The sequence below is a fragment of the Ambystoma mexicanum genome, chromosome 2p (assembly GCF_040938575.1).
Source record: "Ambystoma mexicanum isolate Mex_15411 chromosome 2p, UKY_AmexF1_1, whole genome shotgun sequence".
Lineage (NCBI taxonomy): Eukaryota > Metazoa > Chordata > Amphibia > Caudata > Ambystomatidae > Ambystoma > Ambystoma mexicanum.
Window position 1 is genome coordinate 1,340,548,778 of NC_090923.1, and position 24,930 is coordinate 1,340,573,707.

A 24,930-nucleotide genomic window follows, 5' to 3' on the forward strand; every position below is an offset into this window, starting at 1 on the left:
TTGAAAGTTTGGTGCTCACCCAATCTCTTGGGGCCATCACCTTCAGCTTTTGCAGGTTTCCTCCTGGGCTATGTGCTGAGTTTGAATACACACCCATAATCCAAGACATAATCCAAGACATTCACACAATTGTCATATCTTGTTCTGGCAACTGCTGCCCTTACTCTTCAAGGCATGCAGTAGCCATAGCAACATCCATGTTCCACTCACATTCTCACAGGGAACAATGTCTTGTGGGACAGGAGTTATCCATTACAATTCCCAAAGGTTGCTGTCTGACCAGCGGAGCACACCTAGTCATCTCTGCGGGGAGACTCACATCAGGAAACGGGGTGCCTTGGGGAACCCTAAACCTGTGACATTCAGGATCTTATTTTTGCGCATTCAGTATTTAAATACCTGATGAGACCATAAAGAAGTACTCATCGGGTGCATGGCCAAGGCGGCGGAGTAGTAGGGCATCTACCCGCTACCCGCTCTGACGATTGACCCGACATGGTACTGAGGCAGCAAACTAATTCAATGTAGGTGACTGTCCTGCACTCAAACAGGAACAGGAGACCGGAGCAGCCCTCTGAGGGAGCACCGTAAATCGCAGCCATAAGTGGGACAGTGTGTGTGGAGGGGCCGGGGGGCAACTTGGTATCTCAACATGGCTGCGGCTGCGGGCCCTGAGGAAGGAGGAGGAGGCATTGGAAGCCCCACAACGCTCTGCAGGGACTCCAGGAAGCGAGGCTTGAGGAGTGGCACCGGCAGAGGCTGAAAACAGATCCCGGCCTCCCTGACTCTGACAAGCTGGGCTCCACTAATCCTGCACAACGAGTCGGTAAATTGGGAAAGGGGAAGGATTCTCTCGTGCTGCAGAGCCCGGGAAAGATAATAAAGTAGGTGAATGATGCGGCTGCTTGGACGGAGGGGGGAGGGTTCCGTTCCCCTCCCCTTCCCCCCTGGAAACAAAGTGAAGCAGTTCCGCAGGAGGCAGGGCTGGAGGGGGACCCCAGCCTGCAGCAGGGACCGATGATGTTGCTCCTGTAGCATTCTCAATCTCCCGGCTGGCCACCAATTAACACTATTACTTGGCAGCAGCCCAGCCCCAGCTCCCATCTAAGCATGCAAGCCCCAGCTCCCATTACAGCAACAGGGACAGCATTTGGTGTGGAACTCGTAGTACTCGCCGAGCCACTGGCCCCAGACACCTCAAAAAAAGTGCCAGCTGCAAAATCCCCTGCTCAAAACTAGTGGTTGTGTTCCCAAAGGCCTGAAATCTGTCCAGCAGAGGAAAGGTTTTTAGCCTGCAGAGCGCCCATCACTGCCTCTATAAGCTGCAGCTGCACAATAAGAACCAGACTCAACTTCTTTCCGCGAAAGGAGGATTGGAGCTTCGGCCTGCATCTCTGGACCGGCCAGCTACGGGCAGGCCACTACAACGGCTACCACCCTGGTCAAGACCCAAAAGTCCTAATGTCAGCTCGGTGGGTGATAACTTGAAACTGCCAACGCTGGTCCACTGCAACACATCGGTTAACCAGCAAGCTCAGGAAATGTAAATGGGCACCATGGGCTCCCGCAGACATCATCCTGTGTAGGGCTACTGCACATTGAACCAGAAGAGCAGCTCCGAATCAGGGAAGTAATTTCAAACAATTCAAGGGAGGTGGCAGACTGTTCCCTTTAGAGGCGCTTCCTAAGCCCTGTTCCACCAACAAGCGCTCCTGGGGCCCTGAGTCTAGGCACTCTGTCCACTCCATGTGCTGGGGACAGGGCAGTGGGATCCAGTAGTAGTGGGCTTTATTAGTAGTGATAGTACAAACTGGTGGCCACCACCTTCAGGGGCATACACAAAGATCCGCAACTGAAGCAGTATGTCCAAGTCTTCTAAAAAGTGTGAAGGCTCCAACATCCAGGCTTTCTTGACAACGCCTGCAAAGCAGGTCCCATTCGCAGAAGGTATGGCAAGATGACACAACTGAAGGGACATACCCCCGCCCAGTGCGCCACTTCTCAAGCCTGAATTTCTCACCCATTCTCTTGACCTGCTTCGGCGGGACATAAAGGACTCACTACATTTGGAGATAACAGACCTCTGTAAGGAAAGCCTGGAGGTTACCACTGAGATCAGGAGGGAGGTGGTGGCTTTGGGTGACAGAGTGGACCACAGCGGGCGCTCCCTGACAACGCTCGAGATTTAAATGAGACTGGTGCAAGGAAGAATATCCCTCCAGGACCGCAATGATCATCTCAAGGCAAAGTGAAATGACCTGGAGAACAGGGCCAGGTGAGACAATCTCAGGGTAAAGTTCCTTTGTAAGAGAGCCGAGGGGGACTACATAGAATGCACTCTGCAACTCTTCTCGCAAATTATGTCTGGCAATCCTGAGGCTATCAAGATGGATAGGGTACACAGAGTGGGACTGCAGAGAGATGTCAACAAAGCCCCTCAGCCCCCAGGGATATTGTGGTGAAATTTCATTATTACAAATTCAAGGAGGCAATCCTGGGGGACACAAGAAGGGCAAACAGAATTCAGTTTTGCGACTCCACAATCCAAATATTTCAGGACGTCTCCCAGCCCACTCTGGCAAAATGAAGATTGCTGAAACCTACAATTGAGGAGCTACAGCATCAGGATATCCGGTGCAGGTGGACGTACCCCTTCGGCCTCCAGTTCAAAATGAAGGATTCAGTGCGCACAGTATTCACAGTGGAGAAAGGAGCTTGATTACTGAATCTCACGTTAAACAAGGAGGGGGCAGCCCAAGCCGCAGCGAGCCCTGGGGGGGGGTAGAGGAGAGTGTTCCTCGAACACAGTGCATTTGGGCAAAAGAGGGCTGACAGATGAGCTGGCACTGATCTGGATCTTTCTACCCTGCATCTAGCCACGGATGGGGTGGATTACCATACTTGACGCTGTGTCCATGGGTGCAACAGTTCTTGAAGAGTTCTGTTCCAAGTTTCACAATGCTTCTCCTGTGTTCTAAACATCCTATTAATTGTGTTGGATTTTTTAGCAATCTTTCGCCACTAGTAGCAATTATTGTTTGTTCGGGTCGTATTGGGGTTTGGGGGGGGGGGTATTTTCCAATTCAGTTATTGCACTGACCGGCAGATACTGGGGACAATCCAGGAGTGCAGAGAATGTATTGGGCCAAGGGCAGAAGCTACCAAGGCAATGGATTCCACAGGGTGAATTCAACTTCACATCATGCAGGGGGATCTCATATAGACGCATTGGGGGTATGGAATTGACAGGCTTGCTATAGACAGTGACATTCCACAGGAGGGGGGATATTCTTGTAGCAAATCATGATGGTTAATTTAAGGACCATAAACACCTGAGGTTTGAACACCCTGGGTAAACGTACTCTGTTGTTTTGCGAGTTGAAAAGGATCCAGTTGCACTCCAGGAAACCCACCTGCTGAAAAAGGATCAGGGGAGGCTTAGAAATAGACTCTTTCCACACCAATTTCACTCCTTCTCGGACAGCAAGTGAGCGGGATGTCGCTATTAATACATAAAGACATGGAATTTACGCACATAGCAACCAACAAAGACAAGGATGGCAGGTACATCATGGTTGAGGGGGAGTTCAAAGGCATGCAACTTACTATACTCTCATTCTACGCACGCAACATGGCACAGGAACCCTTCATCCAGAGGTTGCTGGAAGAGGTGGGGACAAGGAGACAATGGGAAATCCTTCTTATGGGTGACATGAACCTGGTAATGGACAGGGCCAAAGACAGGGCGTTCCAGACCACCTACTCTACCACATGTTCGGGATCTCACATTCTGAGGAACCGCATAACTGACCTTAATGTGGTGGACATATGACGAACCCTACATCCTGACGACACCGCCTACACATAGAACTTCCATGTGCATTTGTCATCCTCACGCATTAATTGCATTTTTATCTCCACATGCATGACTAAATTCGTTCTCTCCTCAGAGATTGAGCCCATGACCCTTACTGACCACAATATGTTGACGGTGCGACTGAAAGACTGGTCTCTCCACCGCAAAATTTATCAATGTCGACTCCTGCTAGTTATTTTGCAGGATCTGGGGTGGTTCGAGGACTTTAACGGGGCAGTTTGTGAATATCTTACATATAATCACCCAGAGAATGCCTCCGAAGGCATACATTGGGACACGCTAAGAGTCAGCAGGAGAGTAATTTCGGCAAGTGCGGCCATGCTGAAACATACTCGGGCCAGGCGGAAGAGAAGCTATTAGGAGAAGTAAGGATAGCAGATAAGACCTATGCCGAAACCCCTACTAGACGTCATATTGGGGCACTGACTGTAGCCATGAGCCAGATGAGACACCTGAGGACTCAAAAAGCAGAATGCGCTATGCTTAGGGTCTGACACAAATTCTATGAGCAGGGGAACATACCAGGGACACTTCTAGCGCACCTCCTTATGCAGCAGACAAGCCGTTTGTTTGTTCGTTCATTCACACTATCACAGGTGCCCTGGGGAATGAGTGGGGAGATGAAGGCAAAAAAGGGAGCTGTTCCATGCCTTCTATACAGAGATCTGTACTCCAGTGCCCCAAATTCTGTGGACATCCAAGCATACTTATAGGAGGTGGAACTGCCTCAGCTGGCTGGAGGGGCGAAAGAATTCTTAGAGGCTCCAAAAGATCTGCAGGAAGTTCTTCAAGTTATTAAAAGGCTGAAAACAAATAAGGCCCCGGGTGCTGGTGGCCTCATGGCCAGCTTTTGCAAATCCCTTTGTCAGATATTAGCCAAACCAATGGCTGATGTGTTTGAGATGGTGGCCACCTTCCGACCTCAATGACGGAGGCCCAGGTAACCCTACTATCCAAGCCGGGAAAGGAACCCAAATTATGTTCTTCATATAGGCCCATAGCTTTGTTCAATTTGGACTCCCAAGATATTTACGAAAATCTTGACCACTAGGTTAGAGAAGTTCATGCCTCTGCTTATTCATCGGGATCAGTCTGGGTTCATCAGGGGAACGGGGTACTGTTGATAATATACCGAGATTATTACATTTAATAGACAAGTCGGGGAGAAACCCAAATCACTCAATTTTATTGGCGCTCAATGCTTAAAAAGCATTTGACCGTGTATAATGGAGCTTCTTGCAGAAATTCAATTTTTCAATTTTGGTCCCAAAATGTCCTAGTTGATCCTCTCCAATTGCGAGGCTCCCCCAGCAAGACTGCTGGTCAATGGGGTTCTGACGGCACCCATCCCACTCAATAGAAGTACCAGGCAGCGGTGTTCCCTTTCACTGCTGTTATTCGCACTGATAATGGAGCACCTGGCGGTGAGGGTAAGAGCCAATGAGCGCATTATGGGTATAACATTTGGGGGTTCCCACCATAAGATTAACCTCTTTGCAGACAATGTGATTCTGACCCTGTTGAACCCCCTAGACTCACTGCATCGCGTGGAAGATGAGATTGGCCGCTATGGACGGGTCTCTGGGTTTAAAATACATAATGCCAAATCGGAAATCCTGGGACTAGCATCCCTCCCCGACTGAGAGAAGATCTTCAACGGGAGCTCCCCTATACGTGGACCGCTAAAACAATTATTTACCTTGGGGCCAACATAACAAGTAAAACCGGGGACCTTTTTGGGTCTAACTATCCGGCCTTAGTGAGGACTATCAGGAAGGAATTAAATCAATGGGGTGCCCTGAGGCTGTCCTGGTTTGGCAGAAGGGCCGTAGTCAAGATGAACATCCTCCCACGATTTCTTTACCTCTTTCAGTCGATTCCTATCCCTGACGCAAAAAATACAATCGGGAAATGGGATGCTATCTTACTACAATTTCTGCGGAGGGGGGGCTCCCCAAGAGTCAATAGGACCACACTGTAGTCAGCCAGGGCCCAAGGAGGTCTGTCATTTCCCAAGCTTAGGAATTATTACAGACCTTCACACATCCACCCCTTGGTTGTCTGGTTACAAAAAGATTCTGGAAAACTATGGGTACACATGGAGCAAGCTGTAGCGGGAAGACACTTATGGATGCAACCCTGGTTTCCCTGACGCGACTGACCACAACCTTTTTACGTGAACCCTATCACTAGGGCATCCCTCGATGCATGGGACAGCATTGGCAGAGAGAGGGGGACTATCACCTTCACCTCCCCATATACCCCATTAATTCACAATGATGACTTCTCTCCCGGGAAGACATTTCTGCGGTGGGCATAGGGGGGCATATGTAAAATGGGGGACTTGTTCACAAATGGGACAATCTGCACTTTTGAGGAACGTAATGAGAGGGAGGGCCTTGGGGAGACTGAAAGATTCCGCTATATGCAGACAAGACACTGGGTTTTCCTCCCTGTCAATGTGTGGTGGGCAACAAGAGAAGAAACAAAGCTAGAACAAGTGTTTCAGGAAGCGGCGGACGCTAAGGATCTAATTTCTAAGTTATAAAAATCAATAAACTCGCCCAAAGGATTAGAAAGACTCTCCTACTGTGTTGGATGGGAGCGGGGCCTGGGGCTTGATATCCCTCTGGAGGACTGGGAAAAGATCTATGATGGAAATGAGGTCTCGATCTGCCCTCGCTTGCAGGAGACCAGAAGTCAAATACTTACACAATGGTACAAAACCCTGGTCCGGCTACAGCGTATTAACTCAAATAAAAACAAACTATGCTGGACAGGGTGTGGGCTGGAGGGTACACTTTTGCATGTTCTGTGGGGTTGCCCGCTCACACAGGATTTCTGTCTAGAGGTAAGATCCATACTGAAAGATTTCCTACAGATGGAAATCCCGGTTGATCTTCTGTGTGTTCTGGAACTCAATGGTGCATTGCAGCAGAACTGCATTACGGCTGACTTGAAATTGCTGATTCACCTCCTGTTGGTGGCAACACTCTCTATTCTCCACTTTGCAGGAAGTCAGAGCCTCCAACAATTAACCAGTGACTTGATAAGTCTGGAATGTCATGGCTATGGGGAAACTGACGGCTAATATCAATGGCTCTCTGATGTTGTTCATGACTGTGTGGAGACCCTTCTTATCGTACATGCAAAAAGACTTTAATGCTCTCTCCTGCCCGTTGAGACTGCAGGCACTGAACCTAGTGGATCTACCCTGATTGAGTAACCCTGTATGGCTAGCTGTATATACTACCTATTCAAACACTTGAACTGAACTTTATTTGGAATACTCCTGCAGAGGGAGGAAGGAAGGGGGGGGCAGTTATATTCAGCCGTTAATAGCTTTGTTTTTTCAGTAGTGGATGATTGGCAACAGATCTCTCCTCGGCTGGAGCCTGCCTTTGGAAAAGCCTCCCCGCCTCTCTCAAACTTGAGCAGAACCACCTCCGGTTCCAGGAGCAACTCAAGACCTTCCTTTTTGCTTCTGCTTTCTCTCTTCCTCTCCCCTGCTGTTGTATCTGACTGCTCTGCACACTGACCTGGATAGCCTCTGAACTCAGGCCGAGGCTCCTGCTTGTCCAGTTGCCCTCGCAATGCCTCCGGGCTTCCCAGCACTTAAGGGACTGTTTCTGCAACCTTACAGTCCCTTCTCTCTGCACTTATGAGCCACCTCCTGGCTGCACTTATTGATTTACCTGCACTCCTCTGTTCCCACCCCCCTCTGGCTTTTCTCCCCTTCCCTCTTCCCCGCATTTGGGCAATCTGAATGTCACAAGGCCTTGTAAAATCGTTGTTTTGTCCTCCTTTTGTTTCCCCCTCCTTGTCTTGTCGCGCCTAGAAACACTTACGTACTGGCGCGTTATAAATGGCAATTCGTATCATATAATTCCGGAGAATGTTATGACTTAAAAACCAATAAAATCTTGCTTAAAAAAAGAGAAGTGCTCATCAAGAAAAAGTCAGCGAAAAATCCAGTCTTTGGGTCTCTTATTTCTTGTGCATTTATATTTTTGTACTCAAGGCATTCTGATAGTAGTGAACTCTTTAAAAATAGGTACCTTGCCTAGAACGTCATAACATTTTAAAGGAAAGTCCTGGAGAAGTCCTGCGTGGAATGTCAGACGATCATTTAAGGTATGAATTTTATTGCAGGCTTCCATCGTGGTAATTAGTCAAACTTCACATGTACAATGCAAGTCTTTACTTTATTTTCCTATTTTGTTGCATCTAGCTTTAAACTGTGCGACAAGCCAAACAAAAACAAAATCTTGTTACTCATTTGGTAAAATTCAACACCAAAGCTGCCTGTGTTTCTTTGGTAACTAGCTTTGCAGACATAGTTGTTTAAAACAGAAAAGTACAAAAGGTAAAGTGGTTTAACTGTGGTAATTTGCCACTCTTTAATAAGATAGAAATGAAAAAAATGGGGGAAGTACTGCTTTTCTTGTTTTCATTCTGTTTAAGTTTAAAGTTGATGGGTGTGGGTGAGTGTTGTATCCATGGAAGAACAAGCGGTTTCCCTATTGTGATGTTGTTTTTTTTTCCATCTCCTTTCATATTGCACCCCACATTGTGAAACGCATTCCTTACATAATGTTTTTATTAGCTATGAAGGTGTGTACACGAACCTTACAATACAATGCAAAATACATATCCGGTCAGATAGCACAGCGAGTAAAGCACTCGCTTTGACATCCGTGCAAAGCCAGCTGACGCAGGTTTGAATCCTGGCAGGGCCAAATTCAGCCTTTCATCTTTCCGAGGTCAATAAATGAGGACCACACACCGTGGTTATAAGAAGCAGCGCTCAGATGCCTGAGGATTCGTAGCGCTATATGAATGCAAATATTGTTATGAATCACAAAACAGAATAAGCCAGTTAGCAATTGTTTGATGGCTGTTTTAGGATTCCGAAGGCAGTTCAGAGCGTACAAACGTAGCCATGATTTTTATGCCTGAAACAGTCCGCTGAATCTAGCGCATCATGTACATTGAACATATAAAAGGGGCTGCTGGAGAGGATCTTGCTAGAAATTGAATAATTTGCTAAAAGATGGGTTTCAAGGAGTGATTAATAGATAGTGAGTGATGAAATGTTATGAATAGGGAGCAGGCAGATATTTCAGAGGTAGGGCATGGTCCGAATTAAGGAGCAGAGGCTTGTTTCAGAGGTGGAACCACTAGGTGCTGCTTCCATGTAAGCAATTCCATTTTCTTTCATTCACAGGTGCTGCCTTCACTAGATTTCAGACCTTAAGACTCCAGAAGATCTTTCCTGGCGTCTTGGCCAACCAGCTTATCAGCTATGGAAGCTGCCAGTTCCCAACCCTGGGATTTGTTGTTGAAAGATTTAAAGCCATCCAGGCCTTTGTTCCGGAAACCTTCTACAAGATTAAAGGTACCCTACAAAATCCTTATGTTGAGAATGGAATACGGGCTTGGCATTCTAAATGATCTAGCTCCATTGATAAGGAGGCTTGTCTGCCAGGTTCATGCTGTTTACAATGTTGTACATTGCCCGTCTATATTAACTCTTACATTGCAATTTAACATGTGAATTGGCTTCTACATGTGCCCCTTTGCAAAGTAAGGAATCCCATAATAGCTGGCGCGCCATAAAACAATAATTGAAGGCAGCTCTCACACTTCCATGGCTTTTATTGAACTTGATTTGTAAGGGACGCAATAATAAATAATGCAGTTGTTGGGTAGGTTTTTCAGAAACCCTCTGGTTAGGGGTTTCGAAGATCAACCCACTAGTGTCTCACGGGATGTCCATCAAGTAGTCAAATCCACTTCAAACGTAGTAAGACAGAGCAGTCTGACTTTACACTTAGGAGAGGATGGCTGTGGTCAGAATAGATATAAGATATTAGACAGGAGATTATATTAGATATTAATCAGATGCACACCCTCACCACCCGCCCAAACACACCATTATGCACTTATACCACCTGTTGTATTTGTCTGACGTCATTATGAGTTCTGGCTCCATGGGAACGTGCAGAGCTTTGAAGGGGGAATGGTGGAGAGGGATTCCATCTGGGGGCAGTTGGTGAGCAGAGCAGGGGTTCATACCTTGTACTTAATAAAGAAGTTGGAGCCACTCACCTGCCTCGGGATATTGTATGAGACAAAGAATTGGCAACAATGGTGGGATACAAACATGCAATGCAAGGAAGCTGCATTTCCGGTAAAACAATGTACTGAAACTGCAATGGATCGGCAATGTTGAACACTGGTGTGATTCCCATGCTGGGTGGGGATGTGGATAGCACCATTTCAGGAAGCTGGTGTGCACGAGGAGCGGGAGTGCATCAGCGCAGCAGCGATGGAGGACACTTCTAACATAGCGATCAGTATAGGTAGGCTGTGTGCGCACTTCTAAAAGAAAGGACCTAACAGCGCACGGGCGGTGCAACAGGACTCAGCAAAGAGCGTTGGCTGGGGTACAAGAGGATGTTTTCTTTAGTCCGCTTTCATGCAGAGCAGGAGAGAGTAAGGTAGCCGTCAAGTAAGCTCCTTGCACACGGATTAGAATCCGTACCATGGTAAGCTTCTTCAGAGATTATAGATCTACTGTGTGTGATGTTCCTCCCTGCCGGTGCTGCCAGGGGAGAGAGGAACAAACAGGCCCTGCATCGGTGGCCCAGCTGAGGTGATGCGGGAGCTCACAAAAGGACATGACACGCCTGGATGGGCTTGTGACCGGAACTGCCTGCCTTCCGGCAGGGCGGGCCATTTATTCAACACGTGCCTCATGTCAATACGCATGTGGGACGTGAGGCCAATCCAACATTTCTCCCTTTTTCCAACAGAACATAATCAAACACACACACATAACCACAACAAACAACATATTAACTTTCCTGTGCAAAATCCAGTCCGGCACAATTACACGTTCTCCACCTTGTCATTTCACCACTCATAGTCTCTTAGCCTCTTTGGAGCCTTCTGTGCTGCCCTTAAATTATACCTGCAGGGACTCTGCCTGGGTGCTGCCTCAGGGCTATGTCCCCCCTCTGACTCACCGCCATCTTCTGGATACGCCCCTTCAGATCCTTCTGACTGCTCCTCGCGCTCCCCACTTGGTGCCGCTTCTGCCTCGCATCGGCGACTCAAAACATGTGGTGGCGGATCTGCCTCCGCCTGGGACTGTCTGTCTCTGTCAGTCCCCATTTGCTGGGCCACCCTCTTGAACCAAGAAGTATTCCTGGCAATCGTCTGTTGTCCTTGTGCTGCTGTCACCATCGTTCCTTCCGTCCGGGTCACTGTTCAGGGCGCGCTGTCATTACATGTTTCCAGCTTGGACTTTGTAGGGTTTTGCAGCACCAATACGTGATCGCCAACTTTGTGTATCAACCTTCTTGCATGTGTCCTGTCGCTCATGTACTCGTTTGCTGTGACCCTCCTTCGTTTGGTGTGGTTGCTGTCTGAAGGGTCTACTCCCCTGCTCAGTTAGTGTGGTATGGTTGAGTTTCCCACAGTCCCGTACATGAAGTCCACCGGGGGTATGTTGGTGGAGCTGTGGGGTGTCACCCGGTAATTCCGTAGGAATCTGTATAGGTCCACTCTCCAGTGGCCGTTTTGAGCCCTGCATATGCGTAACACTTTGTTGATTGTTCGCATGAATCACTTTGCTGATTGTTCGCGTTAATCGATCCACATCGCCATTCGTCTGTGGCCACCGGGGCGTGATCTGGTAATGTTTGATGTCCAAATCGTCCCGGTATTTCTTGAGCTCCGTCTTCTGGAATGGTGGTCCATTGTCGCTCCTAATGCGTCTTGGCAGTACATGTGTTGCGAACATCTTCTTGAGTGCAGGTATTATGGTCTCTGCTGCCGTCGAGGATATGATCTCCACTTCTGGGTATTGTGAGTGGTCATCAATGGCCACCAGCAGATATGTTCTTTCGTGCACTGTGCAGAAACAACGCTGATGGCGTCCCACCTTGATGATCCACATTCTGTCGACTTTAATGGCATGGGGTTTGGAGGTGCTCTTGTGATTTGGCAAGGGTGGCAGGATGTAATGACTTGCTATACTTTGGTGTCAATGTGAGGAAACCACACCCGGTGTCATACTCTGGCCTTCGTTCTGACCATTCCCTGGTGGCCTTTGTTGAGGATCACTATGCGGGTTCCCCTCAGGATCATCCCTTTGCTTGTGATGGACAGTTCCTGTCGTACTGGGGAAATGCTGGCAAGGAAGTCTCTGGCCGCTGGCGTGCAGTTATGTACATGGCGGAGGAAAGAATTCCAATCACCAGATATGATGGTATTCTTCACTATGTTGCAGTAAGGGTCATTGTGGGTGGCCTCCACAATGTTGTCAATGCCGACCGCCTTTCACTTCATGGTGTGAATGATCTGACATATCTGCTCCTCCGTTTCCTCGGCTTCACTCACTTCTCCCAGGGTCATGGCCCTCGGGTGCCTGGATAGGAAATACGCTGGATTGTCCGTGCCCGCTTGGTAGGCCAACTCAAACTCATACTGCTGAAGGTGGAGCAGCCACTTCCCAATTCTGGCCGCAGGGTGTGCTGCTGACCCTGTGAAGATCGGGATGAGTGGCTTGTGATCTGTGTAGGCCCTGAATATCCGGCCATAGAGGTAGATGTGGAAATGACAGCAGCCCCAGAGCGTCCCTCTGGCTTCCTTTTCAATGTGCGAGTACCATTGTTTGGTGGGCGTGAGGTCTCGGGACGCATATGCGATGGGCTTTGTTTCGCCTGTCCATGATTGTTGGACCAGGATGGCCCCAAGGCATCAACATATAGTTCAGTCGTCAGCCTTGGGTCGTAATATGCCATTGTTGTTTCCGATGACAGAGACGTCTTGATTCTCTCAAACGCCTCCTGGCAGTCAGAGCTCCAGTTCCATTTGGTGTTTGACCTGGTGAGCTCCCTGAGCAGCTCGAACATAGTTGCCAGGTTGGGGATGAACCTACCGCAGTAAGTTGCCATCCCCAGGAAACTGTGTACCTCTGTGGGTGTCGTCGGGGGAGGAGGCTGGGGGGGGGGCTTCCTTTATGTCTGCCACATTTTGTGGGTCGGCCGATACTCCCTCACTGTTGAAAACATACCCAAAGAATATCATCTCTTCTTTCAAAAACTCACATTTGTCCCTGTGGAAGGTTAGGCCTGCGGTGGGCAGCTTGCTAATCACCATCCCGAGACAAAGCATGTGCTCCTTCCTGTCGCAGGCATGGATGAGGATGTCATCACTGGCATTCAGCACTACTGGTATCCCCTGGATCATTTCCTGAATGGCTTGCTGGAACACCTCCGCCGCTGAGGAGATGCCGAAGCTCAGCCTCTTGTACCGCCGCAGACCCAGGTGGGTGGAGAAGGTCATGATGTACCTTGAGTCACAGTGTAATTTCAACTGGTGGTATCCAGCGTTGATGCCGATTTATGAGAAAATTTTCAAACCTGCGAGGTCCGTAATTATCTCATCTAATGTCGGGTGATGTGTTGCTACCTCTTGATTGCTGCATTCGGCAAGCGCATTTCAATGCAAATCCTTACTTTCCCCGGTTGCTTTGGTTTCTTCGTCACCACCATAGGCGAAACCCAGGACGTTGGTCCTGTGACTTGTTCAATAATGCCCGCCTTCTCAAGTTTGTGTAACTCCTTTGCAACCAGGTCTCTCATGTGAAATGGAGTTCTCCTGTGGCGTACCGCCCGGGGCTGAACCGTCTGGTCGATGTGAAGTTTTAGGAGCTTGCCTTTCAAACATCCGATGCCAGTGAGGATGCCCGGGTGCTTCTCTAGGAGGTCGGCGACGTCGGATGAGTCTGTGATGTTGGAGATGAACTGGATCAGTCCTAGATCTTCTGCTGCATCCCCACTAAGCATGCATTTGATTCCAGCATTGACAACATATCTTTGATTTACATTACATTACATATCATTTATTAAGCGCACTATTGACCCTTAGGCATAAAGGCGCTGACAACGGAAAAACATATAGCACAAAAGAGGACAGGTGTAGAGATGAAATATCATAAGACTCCTCAGCGGTTATTCCACTATCCCCTAATTGGAGACATCCTTATGTTCCCACGGTCAGACAAACAAGAATGTCTTCAATTCCTTCTTGAACGATGCAAGAGAGGAGTGACTCCTCAAGCTTGAAGGAAGATTGTTCGAAAGCGAGGGGGCCCTCACCTTTTCCGCCTTCGTTGTTTTACATCTTGGCTGTATAATTTGATTAGAGAAATCAGATCTCAAAGATCGTACATTACCCTTGGAAATTATAAACTGTTGTAAATACTCAGGCATTACTTGAGACCGACATTTGAAAACTATAACCAGTACTCTAAAATGAATCCTGGCTTCAATAGGTAGCCAGTGTAATGAGCGTCTGGCCACCGTTACATGGCTATACCTTGGAAGTCTAAGAACCACTCTAACCGCCCAATTCTGGGCTACCTGCAGTCTATGCAGCTCTCTTTGATTAATGGCCAGCAGGAGGCTACAACAATAGTCCAATTTGGCACCTATAATTGCCCTGGCTATGGTCTCTGCACTTTCCTGCGAAATCATGGGCCTCAGAAGAGCCAAGAGTCTGATGTAATAGACTACCCCTGCCACCACTGATGAGACATGGGCTTTCATGCTTAATGTCGAGTCCAAGATCACTCCTAAAATGTTTGTCTTAGATAAGGGAGTAATGATGTCCTCCCCCAATTTGAAGGAGCTGCCATTTGATGGCAGTTTCGCCACCGCTTAGTTCCGTCCTGAAGCATCCTTCCACTGGTAGTGGCGTCTTGCTTCCGTAGGCGAACAGGAGTGTTTCAGTTGACTTAAGGGCAGGTTGAGGACGTAGTGTCCGGAACATTGACGATGGCATGACATTTACTGACGCTCCGGTGTTTATCGTCATGAGTGTCTCTTGGCTGTGCATGGACACAATGAATTTGTGTCTTCTCTGTTTCTTTCTCGGCTCCGTGCTTCTGTAATTAAGTGCTGAGATCAGATGGACCTCGCTCCTCCTCTTCGTTCTCCCAGTCCCCACATCCTTCACTGTGTCGCCATTGTCATCTCCAGATTCGTCTGTCGACGAGTTGTTGTCGGCCGCTATGCGACGCGTATCCGCCTGCTTCTTTTTCTTGGAGAAGGATTTAGCTTATTGCAGTTGTGGGCATTGAGGCTGCCCTGAGGATCTGCAGAAACGTGCATAGTGCTCTTTCCGGCCACATGCCCCACACGTGGGACCCCGCGCTGTGCAGTTTCCCCTTCCGTGTTGTGCTCCACCTCACCATCTGCACTCGATAGGCCCTGGGATTCTTGGTTGCCACCGCAGTGAATTTGATTGCCTCATTGAAGTGCCTGGAGATCTGTGCTATCACTGTTGTCATTGGCGCCAGTTGGAGCTTCTGTAGCATGGTGCCCATGTGTGCTGCCCTTGCTTGCGACAGCTCTCTTTGGCGTCCATATTCAAGGATCGATCGTGGCTAAGGTGGTGCCTTTTTTTTCACCCAACACCATTCTGCACAGTTTCTCCGAGTGCATGCTGTTGATGATCTGGAGCCTTATTTCCTTTTCAACGTTGTCAAATTCACACGAGTGCTAGTTTCCTGAGCCTTGTGTGGTAGGCGTCCAGTGTTTCATCCTCCATCTGTACTGCGGTGCAGAATTTGAAGGTTTTGTAGTCCGGATTCAACTGTGTCATGAAATGTGCTGTAAAGGCATCTTTGGCCAGTTGGTATATGTCTGCGCCATCGTAAATGACAAGCGTGTTGAAAATTCACAGGACCTCGTCACCCACGTTGAGCAGAAGGTGTGACCTCCTCTTCTTCCTAGGAGTTGTGACGTCCTTGCAGTCCATCGCCATCTCGAACATTTGAATCCATAGCATCCAGCAGGGCCCCACTGATGATGGATCAGTGTAGGGTTCTAAAGGCCCCAATGCAGCTGTGGTGCCTCCATGAGGTGGAGGGGACGGCGCCAGCGGCGTCACTGAAACAGCTATCCTTGATGGTGTGCTGGGTCTGGGTGTGGAAATGCCAGTCGACATGTTGTCTTGGCGCTGTGTTCACCCCATGTGTGTGGGCAGCAATGGATCCTTCCTCACCTTTGTTTGCCAATCCTTTGGCATGGCACCATAGACTTGACTGCTCCTGGCTGTCCCCCTGGGTGGTACAGTGGCTCCCTATACACTGTTGCAGGTCAAAAGAAGAAAAGAAATCTCCACAGTGGATTCCACCGTGCGCTGTTTCGTGGATGATTGACTTTGGAGAACATTTTGTTTTTAATTTTTATTTTTTTGGGGGGTTTGGGAGATGGCACCCCCACAGTGTGTTCCGAAAATGTGCCTGTATCATAGGCTGATTTAAGGCCTAAAAGCTTGTGAGTGTAATTCACTCCCTCCTCTTGTCACCAGTGTGATGTTCCTCCCTGCCGGTGCTGCCGGGGGAGAGAGGAACAAACAGGGTCTGCATTGGTTTCCCAGCTGAGGTGATGCAGGAGCTCGCAAAATGGCACAACACACCTGTATGGGCTCGTGCCTGGAACTGCCCGCCTTCTAGCAGGGCGGGCCCTTTATTCAACAGTGACTCAACTCAAGTCACTGCGCATGTGGGACGTGAGGCGAATCCAACAGTGCAGTAGAACATGATACCTGTTAATTGAGCTCACGTATAATTGCCCACTATGTGGGATTACACCATTCTATTACTCGTGCCTCAGTGTGAAATAATACATGATACCACCGAGCACCGTGGAAGTAGAGGCCTTTGACGTGCTCAACTTACATCATTTTTCTTACCCGTGTGGGTCATTCAATACGGCCACAATGGTTACCCATAGGACGGTATAGAGGTGCAGGACGCAGACACGTAAACCTACGTGACATGCAACATGCTATCGGTAACTGCACGTTATTTATTTAGAACAGACAGTGACGCAGAGAGCGAGAGGCCATGCACGACTAAGCAGCAAGAACGTGCCGCGGAGCAGTGGCTCAGTAAGTACTCGTGTTCGTTTGTTGGTATCAGCATTAACACCCCATTACATGTGATGCTAAAACGGCAGATTACCCTGTAAAGCGTATGTCAGACTGAAAGTGGCACTATGGTTTTTCATAGATCTGACTTGGGACAGAGACCACACGACCCGAGGTCATCTACTTACTGAGCTGGCTAAAGTAGAAACATCCCACTCTGAATTGGTGTCTGAATTGGTGTTTGTCAGATGTTGATCCTGCCCTTCTTCAACTCGTTTTTGAACCCAAGGAAAGAACTCCTGAGCATGTGAGGGACTTCACCTAAAGTTCTCTATGCTCCTCCAAAATAACTGTATTCCTAAGAAGTCACCTAACCGTTAAACACAGCATTTTTCATCCTTGCATATTTTTATATTAGGAATGCATTGCATGGGTCTTTTGATATTTTGTGTTCCTGTATTTTTGCCTGTTCTACTGCACCTTTGTCACCCTGCAGTCCTCCTGAAGGCTCTGCCATGTTTACTCCTGGGAGATTCAGGCAAACTAAAGGATAATCACTGCAGCCTAGTTGTGGGTCAGTCTTACACAGTGCTTGAACAAGTATCTTAGCATATTGTACCCATCAGATCAATTTCACTGTGCTTACCCTCACACTGCAACCTGGCAGTGTCATCAGTGCCTACTAGGTGGTGTGCCATGCCTTTCCTCATAGATTGGTTGTATTCTCATGTTCTTTATCAGTTTGAGGGGGTTGTTAGCTGAAACCATTGAACTGTGAGGCATTGTGGGAAGTTTATGCTAAATTGGAATGTTTTTCCAGGTAAGGCTCCTGATCGATTTTAAACAGGGATGCTATTGGCATCTGTGGGCTGCAGCAATTAATTGAATACATTCAGGGAAGGATAGATAAATAACAAAGGGTTGGTGGAGCGGGACCTGAGCACCTGTAGTCAAGAAGCAATCAGGGAGGCAATGCCTTGCGACTATACCAAATGGTACTGGCTTACAGAGAAGTGAGAGATGACCAGGAAAAAAGTACTTACCTAGGGAAGGGATTTAAGTTTAGGAAATGTCTAATGACATTTAGACGATCTGTGGCTGAAGGTTTAAGCCATACATTTGAAGGTAGTCTTGCATCGAGAAGGAAATAAGAATCAAAACCTTTCAACAGTTCACAGAGCAGCATCAAGACCCACAACAGTGACAATTCTGAGAGGCATTAGAAAGTATTTGTTGGAGCTTGGTGTTCAGATGGATTTTCAGAACTAGTCCTGTGGGGGAGGGCTCTGAAAGGCCAGTCTAGTCTGAGAACATGGTTATCGACACTTAGGCTTGCTGAACTCTGTAACTTGAGCAGAGCAGTAAGACAGACTTCAGGAGCCATTGGGATAGTGTGTCGTAAGAGTTAACCACAATAGAACCAGAGGAAATCCTAGTCTACGCAAAAGTACAGAAATATACACATTATTGGGCTTTGGAATACGGAGGAGGTAAAACTTAAGAAAAACTTGTATCACTCAGTACTCTTAAGCACACATATATTTACACAATCGGTAATCTTCCAGTGAGAATATGTGTACTTTACACTAAAACAAAGTAACCACAGTTAAATCAAGTAAAGCAATGAAACTAGCATGTAAAGTGAAATCAAAATGCAGTAAAACATTCACCATATACCCTGTGAAGAGTCAGGAATGAAACTCTGACACAAGTTAGCCATGGTATATGGTTATACACCTTTATTAAAACAAAAGAGGTAGGGAAAAGGCCTCTTAGACCCTGCTCTAAGAGGATATTCCCTACCTAAACCAAAACTAAGGAACAGTTTGTGTCAGGATGTCTAAAGCAAGATGTCCTTGTGTCCAAATGTTCTACTCTGACCCTCACACTATAAACCAAACATAAAGGTGAAAGGGAAATGTCTTCACTCTTTGATGCCTTTTGAAAGAAAGTGTTGATACAGAAAATATAAGTAGCTCCAACTCAAAAAGTTCTTCAGGGATAAAGAATTGTGGTTCCAGAATGTGACTCCCTTCTCCCGGATTACTCTTTATCATAAACAAGTCTTTATACGACAAATACTTGTGTTTGTTGGGCCCACAGTGGCACTGTTACTCTCACACAGTTCTAAAGTGCCATTCACTTCAAAGTTCTGTGGCCAGAGTCTTGCTCCTGTTTGTCTGGCCTTTACAGTCCTAATGTCTTTGCTTAGGACCTCTAGGTTTCACACATTTGCAAATTGCCCAGTATACTCTCTTGCCAGGGCTTCTTGTATATTTTACCCTTGTGGTTGCCTGGTGCACTCTTCTGCCAGGACTTCTTATGCACTTGTCTTGCCTGGTATACTCTCCTGCCAGGACTTCCTATATTCATGCACTTGAAATTGCCTGGTATACTTTTATGTCAGGACTTCTTGTATTCATCCACTTCCACAATTGTATGTCCACTTAGTTGAACAATATATACTTTTGATATACCATTTGCTTCTGGGCTTCCATGTATTTGTGTTCCATGCATTCACATACTGGTAGGGGCTTTAGATTTAGTTCACTTTCCCTTTTTATAAATACTCTCTCTGTTTTCTCTTGTTCTTTAGCCTGTTATACTATTATTTGCATTTGGGGTGCCCGCCGATACGCCACATGGTCCCCACTATCCTTGGGTTGACTTGCTAGCTTGATTTGGCATTCTCTGGCTCATTTGCGGTCACTCAGTGAAGGTACTCTTCCTGTTTTCCCTGTGTGGCTGCTTTCTCAGCGTCTTTCCGTTTCCCGAGCTTACCTTCAGCATGCCGGTTTCGGATTGGGCCCCCGCAGGTAAGGGTCTGCTTTTTACAGTCAGTGAATGCCAAGGAGTCTCTTCTGCTCTACCGGTGTACCTGCAGCTCGTCCCCTCATAGAAAGCCTCTTTCGCTCTGCACTGCTTTTCTCCTCTTCCTCGTTCCAGTACTCAGAGGATTCTGGGACACGGCGTATATTATTGATGCTTCATAAAGAGTTTGGATAATCACTTGCAACATGCCTGGAGGATAAAGAGGTTCAGGGTGATGAATAGATAGAACTGATAAAGGCATTCTCATTACTTCCACATGGTAGGCCAAAGTTGGGAGCTTGGTTTGTATACTTTGGTGAACAATCTTTTCCATACCGAGAGGCGAAGCCGACGAGAGAAGGCCAGGAGAAAAGGCCTCCTGTGCTCTTTGCAGCTCTTCGCTGCTCGTCTGCCGTGTGCCCAACTCTGATGCCGTGCCTAGAAGGTAAGAAGCACCACCCCTGCAAGCTTCTCCCTATCCAAGGCTGTACCTCAAGGCGCATCAGGTTGCGCGCACGTACATTGCAAACCGACATCAACTCACAGCCCATCCCCACAAGCACCCATAATCTATGCTCACGCACTGTACAACCCTCTATACTCGCTGATAAGGCCAGGCTCCCCCGCAAAACCTCAAAGCCTGCATCCACTACATGTACCACCATCACAGCGACCAACAAAGTACTTAACTCTTCGTATTACTGTACTGCCCCCATAACGAATATGACTACAAATGTGTCCACCATCTCTGAAAATGAGCCCCCCAGTGTAAAACCTGCGGTATGCAATTCTTCTACCACCATTTTGAATGCTATTGTGCCAAATGCTATGCCACATGTGTCCACTACCTCTGAAAATGAGCCCCCCAGTGTAAAACCTGCGGTATGCAATTCTTCTACCACCATTCTGAATGCTATTGTGCCAAATGCTATGCCACATGTGTCCACTACCTCTGAAAATGAGCCCCCCAGTGTAAAACCTGCGGTATGCAATTCTTCTACCACCATTTTGAATGCTATTGTGCCAAATGCTATGCCACATGTGTCCACCACCTCTGAAAATGAGCCCCCCAGTGTAAAACCTGCGGTATGCAATTCTTCTACCACCGTTTTGAATGCTATTGTGCCAAATGCTATGCCACATGTGTCCACTAACTCTGAAAATGAGCCCCCAGTGTAAAACCTGCGGTATGCAATTCTTCTACCACCATTTTGAATGCTATTGTGCCAAATGCTATGACACATGTGTCCACTACCTCTGAAAATGAGCCCCCCAGTGTAAAACCTGAGGTATGCAATTCTTCTACCACCATTTTGAATGCTATTGTGCCAAATGCTATGCCACATGTGTCCACTACCTCTGAAAATGAGCCCCCCAGTGTAAAACCTGCGGTATGCAATTCTTCTACCACCATTTTGAATGCTATTGTGCCAAATGCTATGCCACATGTGTCCACTACCTCTGAAAATGAACCCCCCAGTGGCAAATCTGTGTTGTGTATCTCCCCTAACACCCAGAGCGCAGCCCCCCCCTCCACCTCACCCTCTTTCATCATGAACCCCCCCCAGCCACTACTGAACCCCACCTGAAATGCGCCATGATTAACGCTAGGTCCATCAGTGCCCACGCTCTAGACATCCACGACCTCCTAACCTCCCAGGACTTGGATCTACTCATGATCTCAGAAACATGGCTATATGAGGCCTCCAGCCCGCGCTCTCCCTCGCCCTACCCCCTGGCTACTCCATTACTAGACAAGATCGCCTCTCCAAAGGTGGAGGTGTAGCAATTATTGCCAAAGACTGCCTCTCTATCAGAAAGGTAGAGAAATCCCTGACCAACAACAACAGCGACTACCTCCAAGTCAAAATAACCCTCTCTCCCCACTGCACCATTACTGTACACACTGTCTACCGCCCTCCAGGCCCAACAGGAGACTTTCAAACCTCTCTCATCCACCTCCTCTCTGACAACCTCAAAAAACAGTCTAAAGCCATTCTCCTTGGGGATGTCAACCTTGGGCTCCGGGATAGCAAGGACGTAGCAGCCAAATCCCTTGACTCTTCCCTCAATGCTCTAGGCTACAAGAACACCATCCTGAGCCCAACTCACACCCAGGGCAGAACACTCGACTGGATAGCACAGCACAACTGCCCACTCATCATCACAGGAAACAATCCCACCCCATGGTCTGACCACCACATCATCACCTTTAGCATCCTCACCACTAGCTCCCCTGCTGCCCCCTCACCTCAACCGCTCCCACCCTGCCTCGCCAGAAGCTCCCGCCAGCTCACGAAGGAAAGGCTACTGCCCTTTCTCCAAGGCCCAGCCTTCAGACCACCTTTTTCATCAGACCCAGAAACACTCGCAACAACCTATGATGTTGCCATTAAAGCAGCTATCAACTCCATTGCCCCTCTCAAACCTCGCAAATCCAAACCCACTACCACTCCAACTCTTGGTTCACCCCTGACCTCCTCACACTCCGAAATGAGAAAAAAGCTGCACTCACACAGTGGCAAACATCCCACTCTGAAAAAGACAAGATGATCTTTAAAGCCCTATCCACCAAATACAAAAAGGCAATCACCCAAGCAAAGGCCAAATCCTTTGAATGCAGAATCTTGTAAGCCCAATCTAGCACAAAAGAAATCTTTGCCATTTTCAGGGAGCTCGAGACACCCACTCCCGCCCCCCAGAATTTCATCAAAGACAAAGACTGGTGTGATGAAATACAAACGGCCATGCTAACCAAATTAAGCCTCCTCAAAAACAAAATACTAGCGACTAAACAAGCCTTACCCAATAAGCATATCCCCTCCCCACCACCTGCCCCGGATCCCCCCTACCCTTCTCCTTCAAACCCATTCAGGAAAAAGACATCATCAACATAATGAGGAACATCAAACCCTCTAACTGCAAAGGCGATGCATGCCCAGCCTCCATTATCAAAGACTGCACGGAAGCGCTAGCTCCCTTCCTAACAGCCTTTGTGAATGCCTCCTTGACCACAGGGAAAGTCCCCGCCTCCCTTACGGAAGCTTGGGTACGCCCTCTTTTGAAAAAGCCAACTCTCGATCCCACCTCACCCAACAATTACAGACCCATCACCACTGTCCCATTCCTCCTCAAAATACTGGACAAAGCAGCCTACCTGCAGGTCCAGCACTTCATTGAAGAGAACAAACTCCTTGGACTCCGGCAATCTGGCTTCCGCCCCAGACACGGGACCGAAACCGCCCTACTTGACCTGAAAAACCAGATGGACGATGCTAGAGACTTGGGTAAACCAGCACTTCTCCTACTCCTTGACCTATCCGCGGCCTTCGACCTCGTGGATCATAGTGTCTTATGCCACCACCTTTCCTCCACTGCCAAATTCTCCCCAGAGGCCACAGCCTGGATCACCTCTTTCTTACAAGACAGAACCATGCAGGTATTCTCTGACCTAGCCGCCGCATCACCAACCATTATACTTTGTGGTGTACCCCAAGGCTCCTGTCTCTCCCCCACCCTATACAACATCTTCACACGACCCCTCTTCCTCATCCTCGACGCTATGGGCATATCCTACACCAACTACGCCGACGACACGCAGGTCCTCCTCACTCTCACAGGGAACTATGACACTGACTCCCTGACCCTCAACAACCTCTACAACACCATCCAAGCCTGGATGGCAGACAACGGTCTATGCCTCAACTCTGACAAGACAGAACTCCTCCTGGTAGGTTTCCCCGACACACTAAAAAATCTAGATGCCCAATTCAGCCACTTCACCATTGACTCCATTAAAATTCCGGTCTCCGACTCTGTCAAAAGTCTGGGAATCTACCTGGACTCCAGCCTATCCATGGATAGACAAGTCAGTGCAATAGCCTCAGCAGCTGCATATCATGCCAAACTTATCAACGCAGTCAGACCCTTTCTCTCCAAAGAGAACTGCACCAACATAGCCAGAGCCATCACCGGCTCTAGGCTAGACTACTGCAACGTACTCTTTCTAGGAACCTCCAACAAAAACTTAGAGAGACTACAAGTAATACAGAACAATGCTCTCCGGGCAGCCCAAGGCATTGCTAAAAGAGAACACATCTCTGAAGCCAGAAAACTAGCCCACTGGCTCCCAATAAAGGAAAGGATCGTATTCAAAGCCCTGACACTGACCCACAAGTGCATTCACCTCACTGCTCCAGCATACCTCTCTCAAAGGATCCACCCCGTCTCCACTACCAGGCCAACCAGATCACCATACACCAACATGCTCTCGGTACCACTAGTAAAAAGAGTAAAAGCGGGCGGATCCAGCTTCCCCTATCTAGCGCCCACTCACTGGAATGCCCTACCTCCCACTATCAGAGGGGAGGCCTCCCTCACCACCTTCCGCAAAACTCTGAAAACTACCCTCTTCTCATAAGACCCGACACGCCAGCACGAATACTTATCATATATGTTGTAATATACGTCCCAATGCAATATCTGTAACAACAGTATGATATCTTGTAGTATTCATAATGTGTTATCAATCGCTTTCATGCCTGTACCGTGTAACTAAGTTATTGCAAGTAACAGCGCCTCAATGCCCCTGGGCTTCTTGCGCGCTGTATAAATATAAATAAATAAATTCTTTCAAAGGCAAGGAGTAGGGGTATGGCAATAGGCCATCAGGGTATTGGTTATGAGAGGATTATCTTCAAGGGAAAACAGAGGATACCATGTCTCAACCAGCCATGCTGTCTTCCTGGAGGTTGTCTCCTGTCATGTGATCCTCCCTCATATAGCCACCCCCCAGGGTCAGGATCAGGTAGTGACTGCCTTTCCCTGGCCATATGGGAGGCGGTCGCCACCGGGGTATCAAGGATGACTCCATTGGATTCATCACAACCCTGTGTGGTAGGTCAGACATAGGAGAAGGTGTGTGTGTCGGTCTTCCGAAGAGGCATGTCCTCCCTTCCTGTGTCCGGCCCGGTGAAGCCCTGTTTGGGTATCTGATCTCTGCTTCAGCATTTGAACTAGTGGAACCAACTAGTTTCAACACCTTCTCAAGGACCCATCCACCCTGAGCCTTCGGCTGTGTCCCTGGACCACATGGTGGACTGACCTGCTCTCTTGTGGGCTTCCTCACCATAAGTCTCAACGTTCTACGGTTGCACCCGGAACTTCGGTGGTCGCCATCCTTCGGTACAAGTCGCCTTCCCTGTGAAGCTTCTTCATCCACAACTGGAAGGACGCCCGTCATCGTCTGTGCGCAGATACCGTTGCTGGAACCCGCCTTCGCCCGTCCTGTG

General features: G+C 48.1%; 1 protein-coding gene across 3 annotated transcripts in view; it reads left to right on the forward strand.

Annotated features, from left to right (window-relative positions):
• Window positions 1-24,930, forward strand: part of TOP3A (DNA topoisomerase III alpha) — a 1,279,921-nt gene that overhangs the window by 487,786 nt on the left and 767,205 nt on the right. For all 3 annotated transcript variants that reach the window (XM_069645692.1, XM_069645691.1, XM_069645693.1), the window contains exon 7: window positions 9,105-9,275. In XM_069645692.1, coding sequence (XP_069501793.1) covers window positions 9,105-9,275 — 171 coding nt within the window. The remainder of the gene's footprint in view (window positions 1-9,104; window positions 9,276-24,930) is intronic.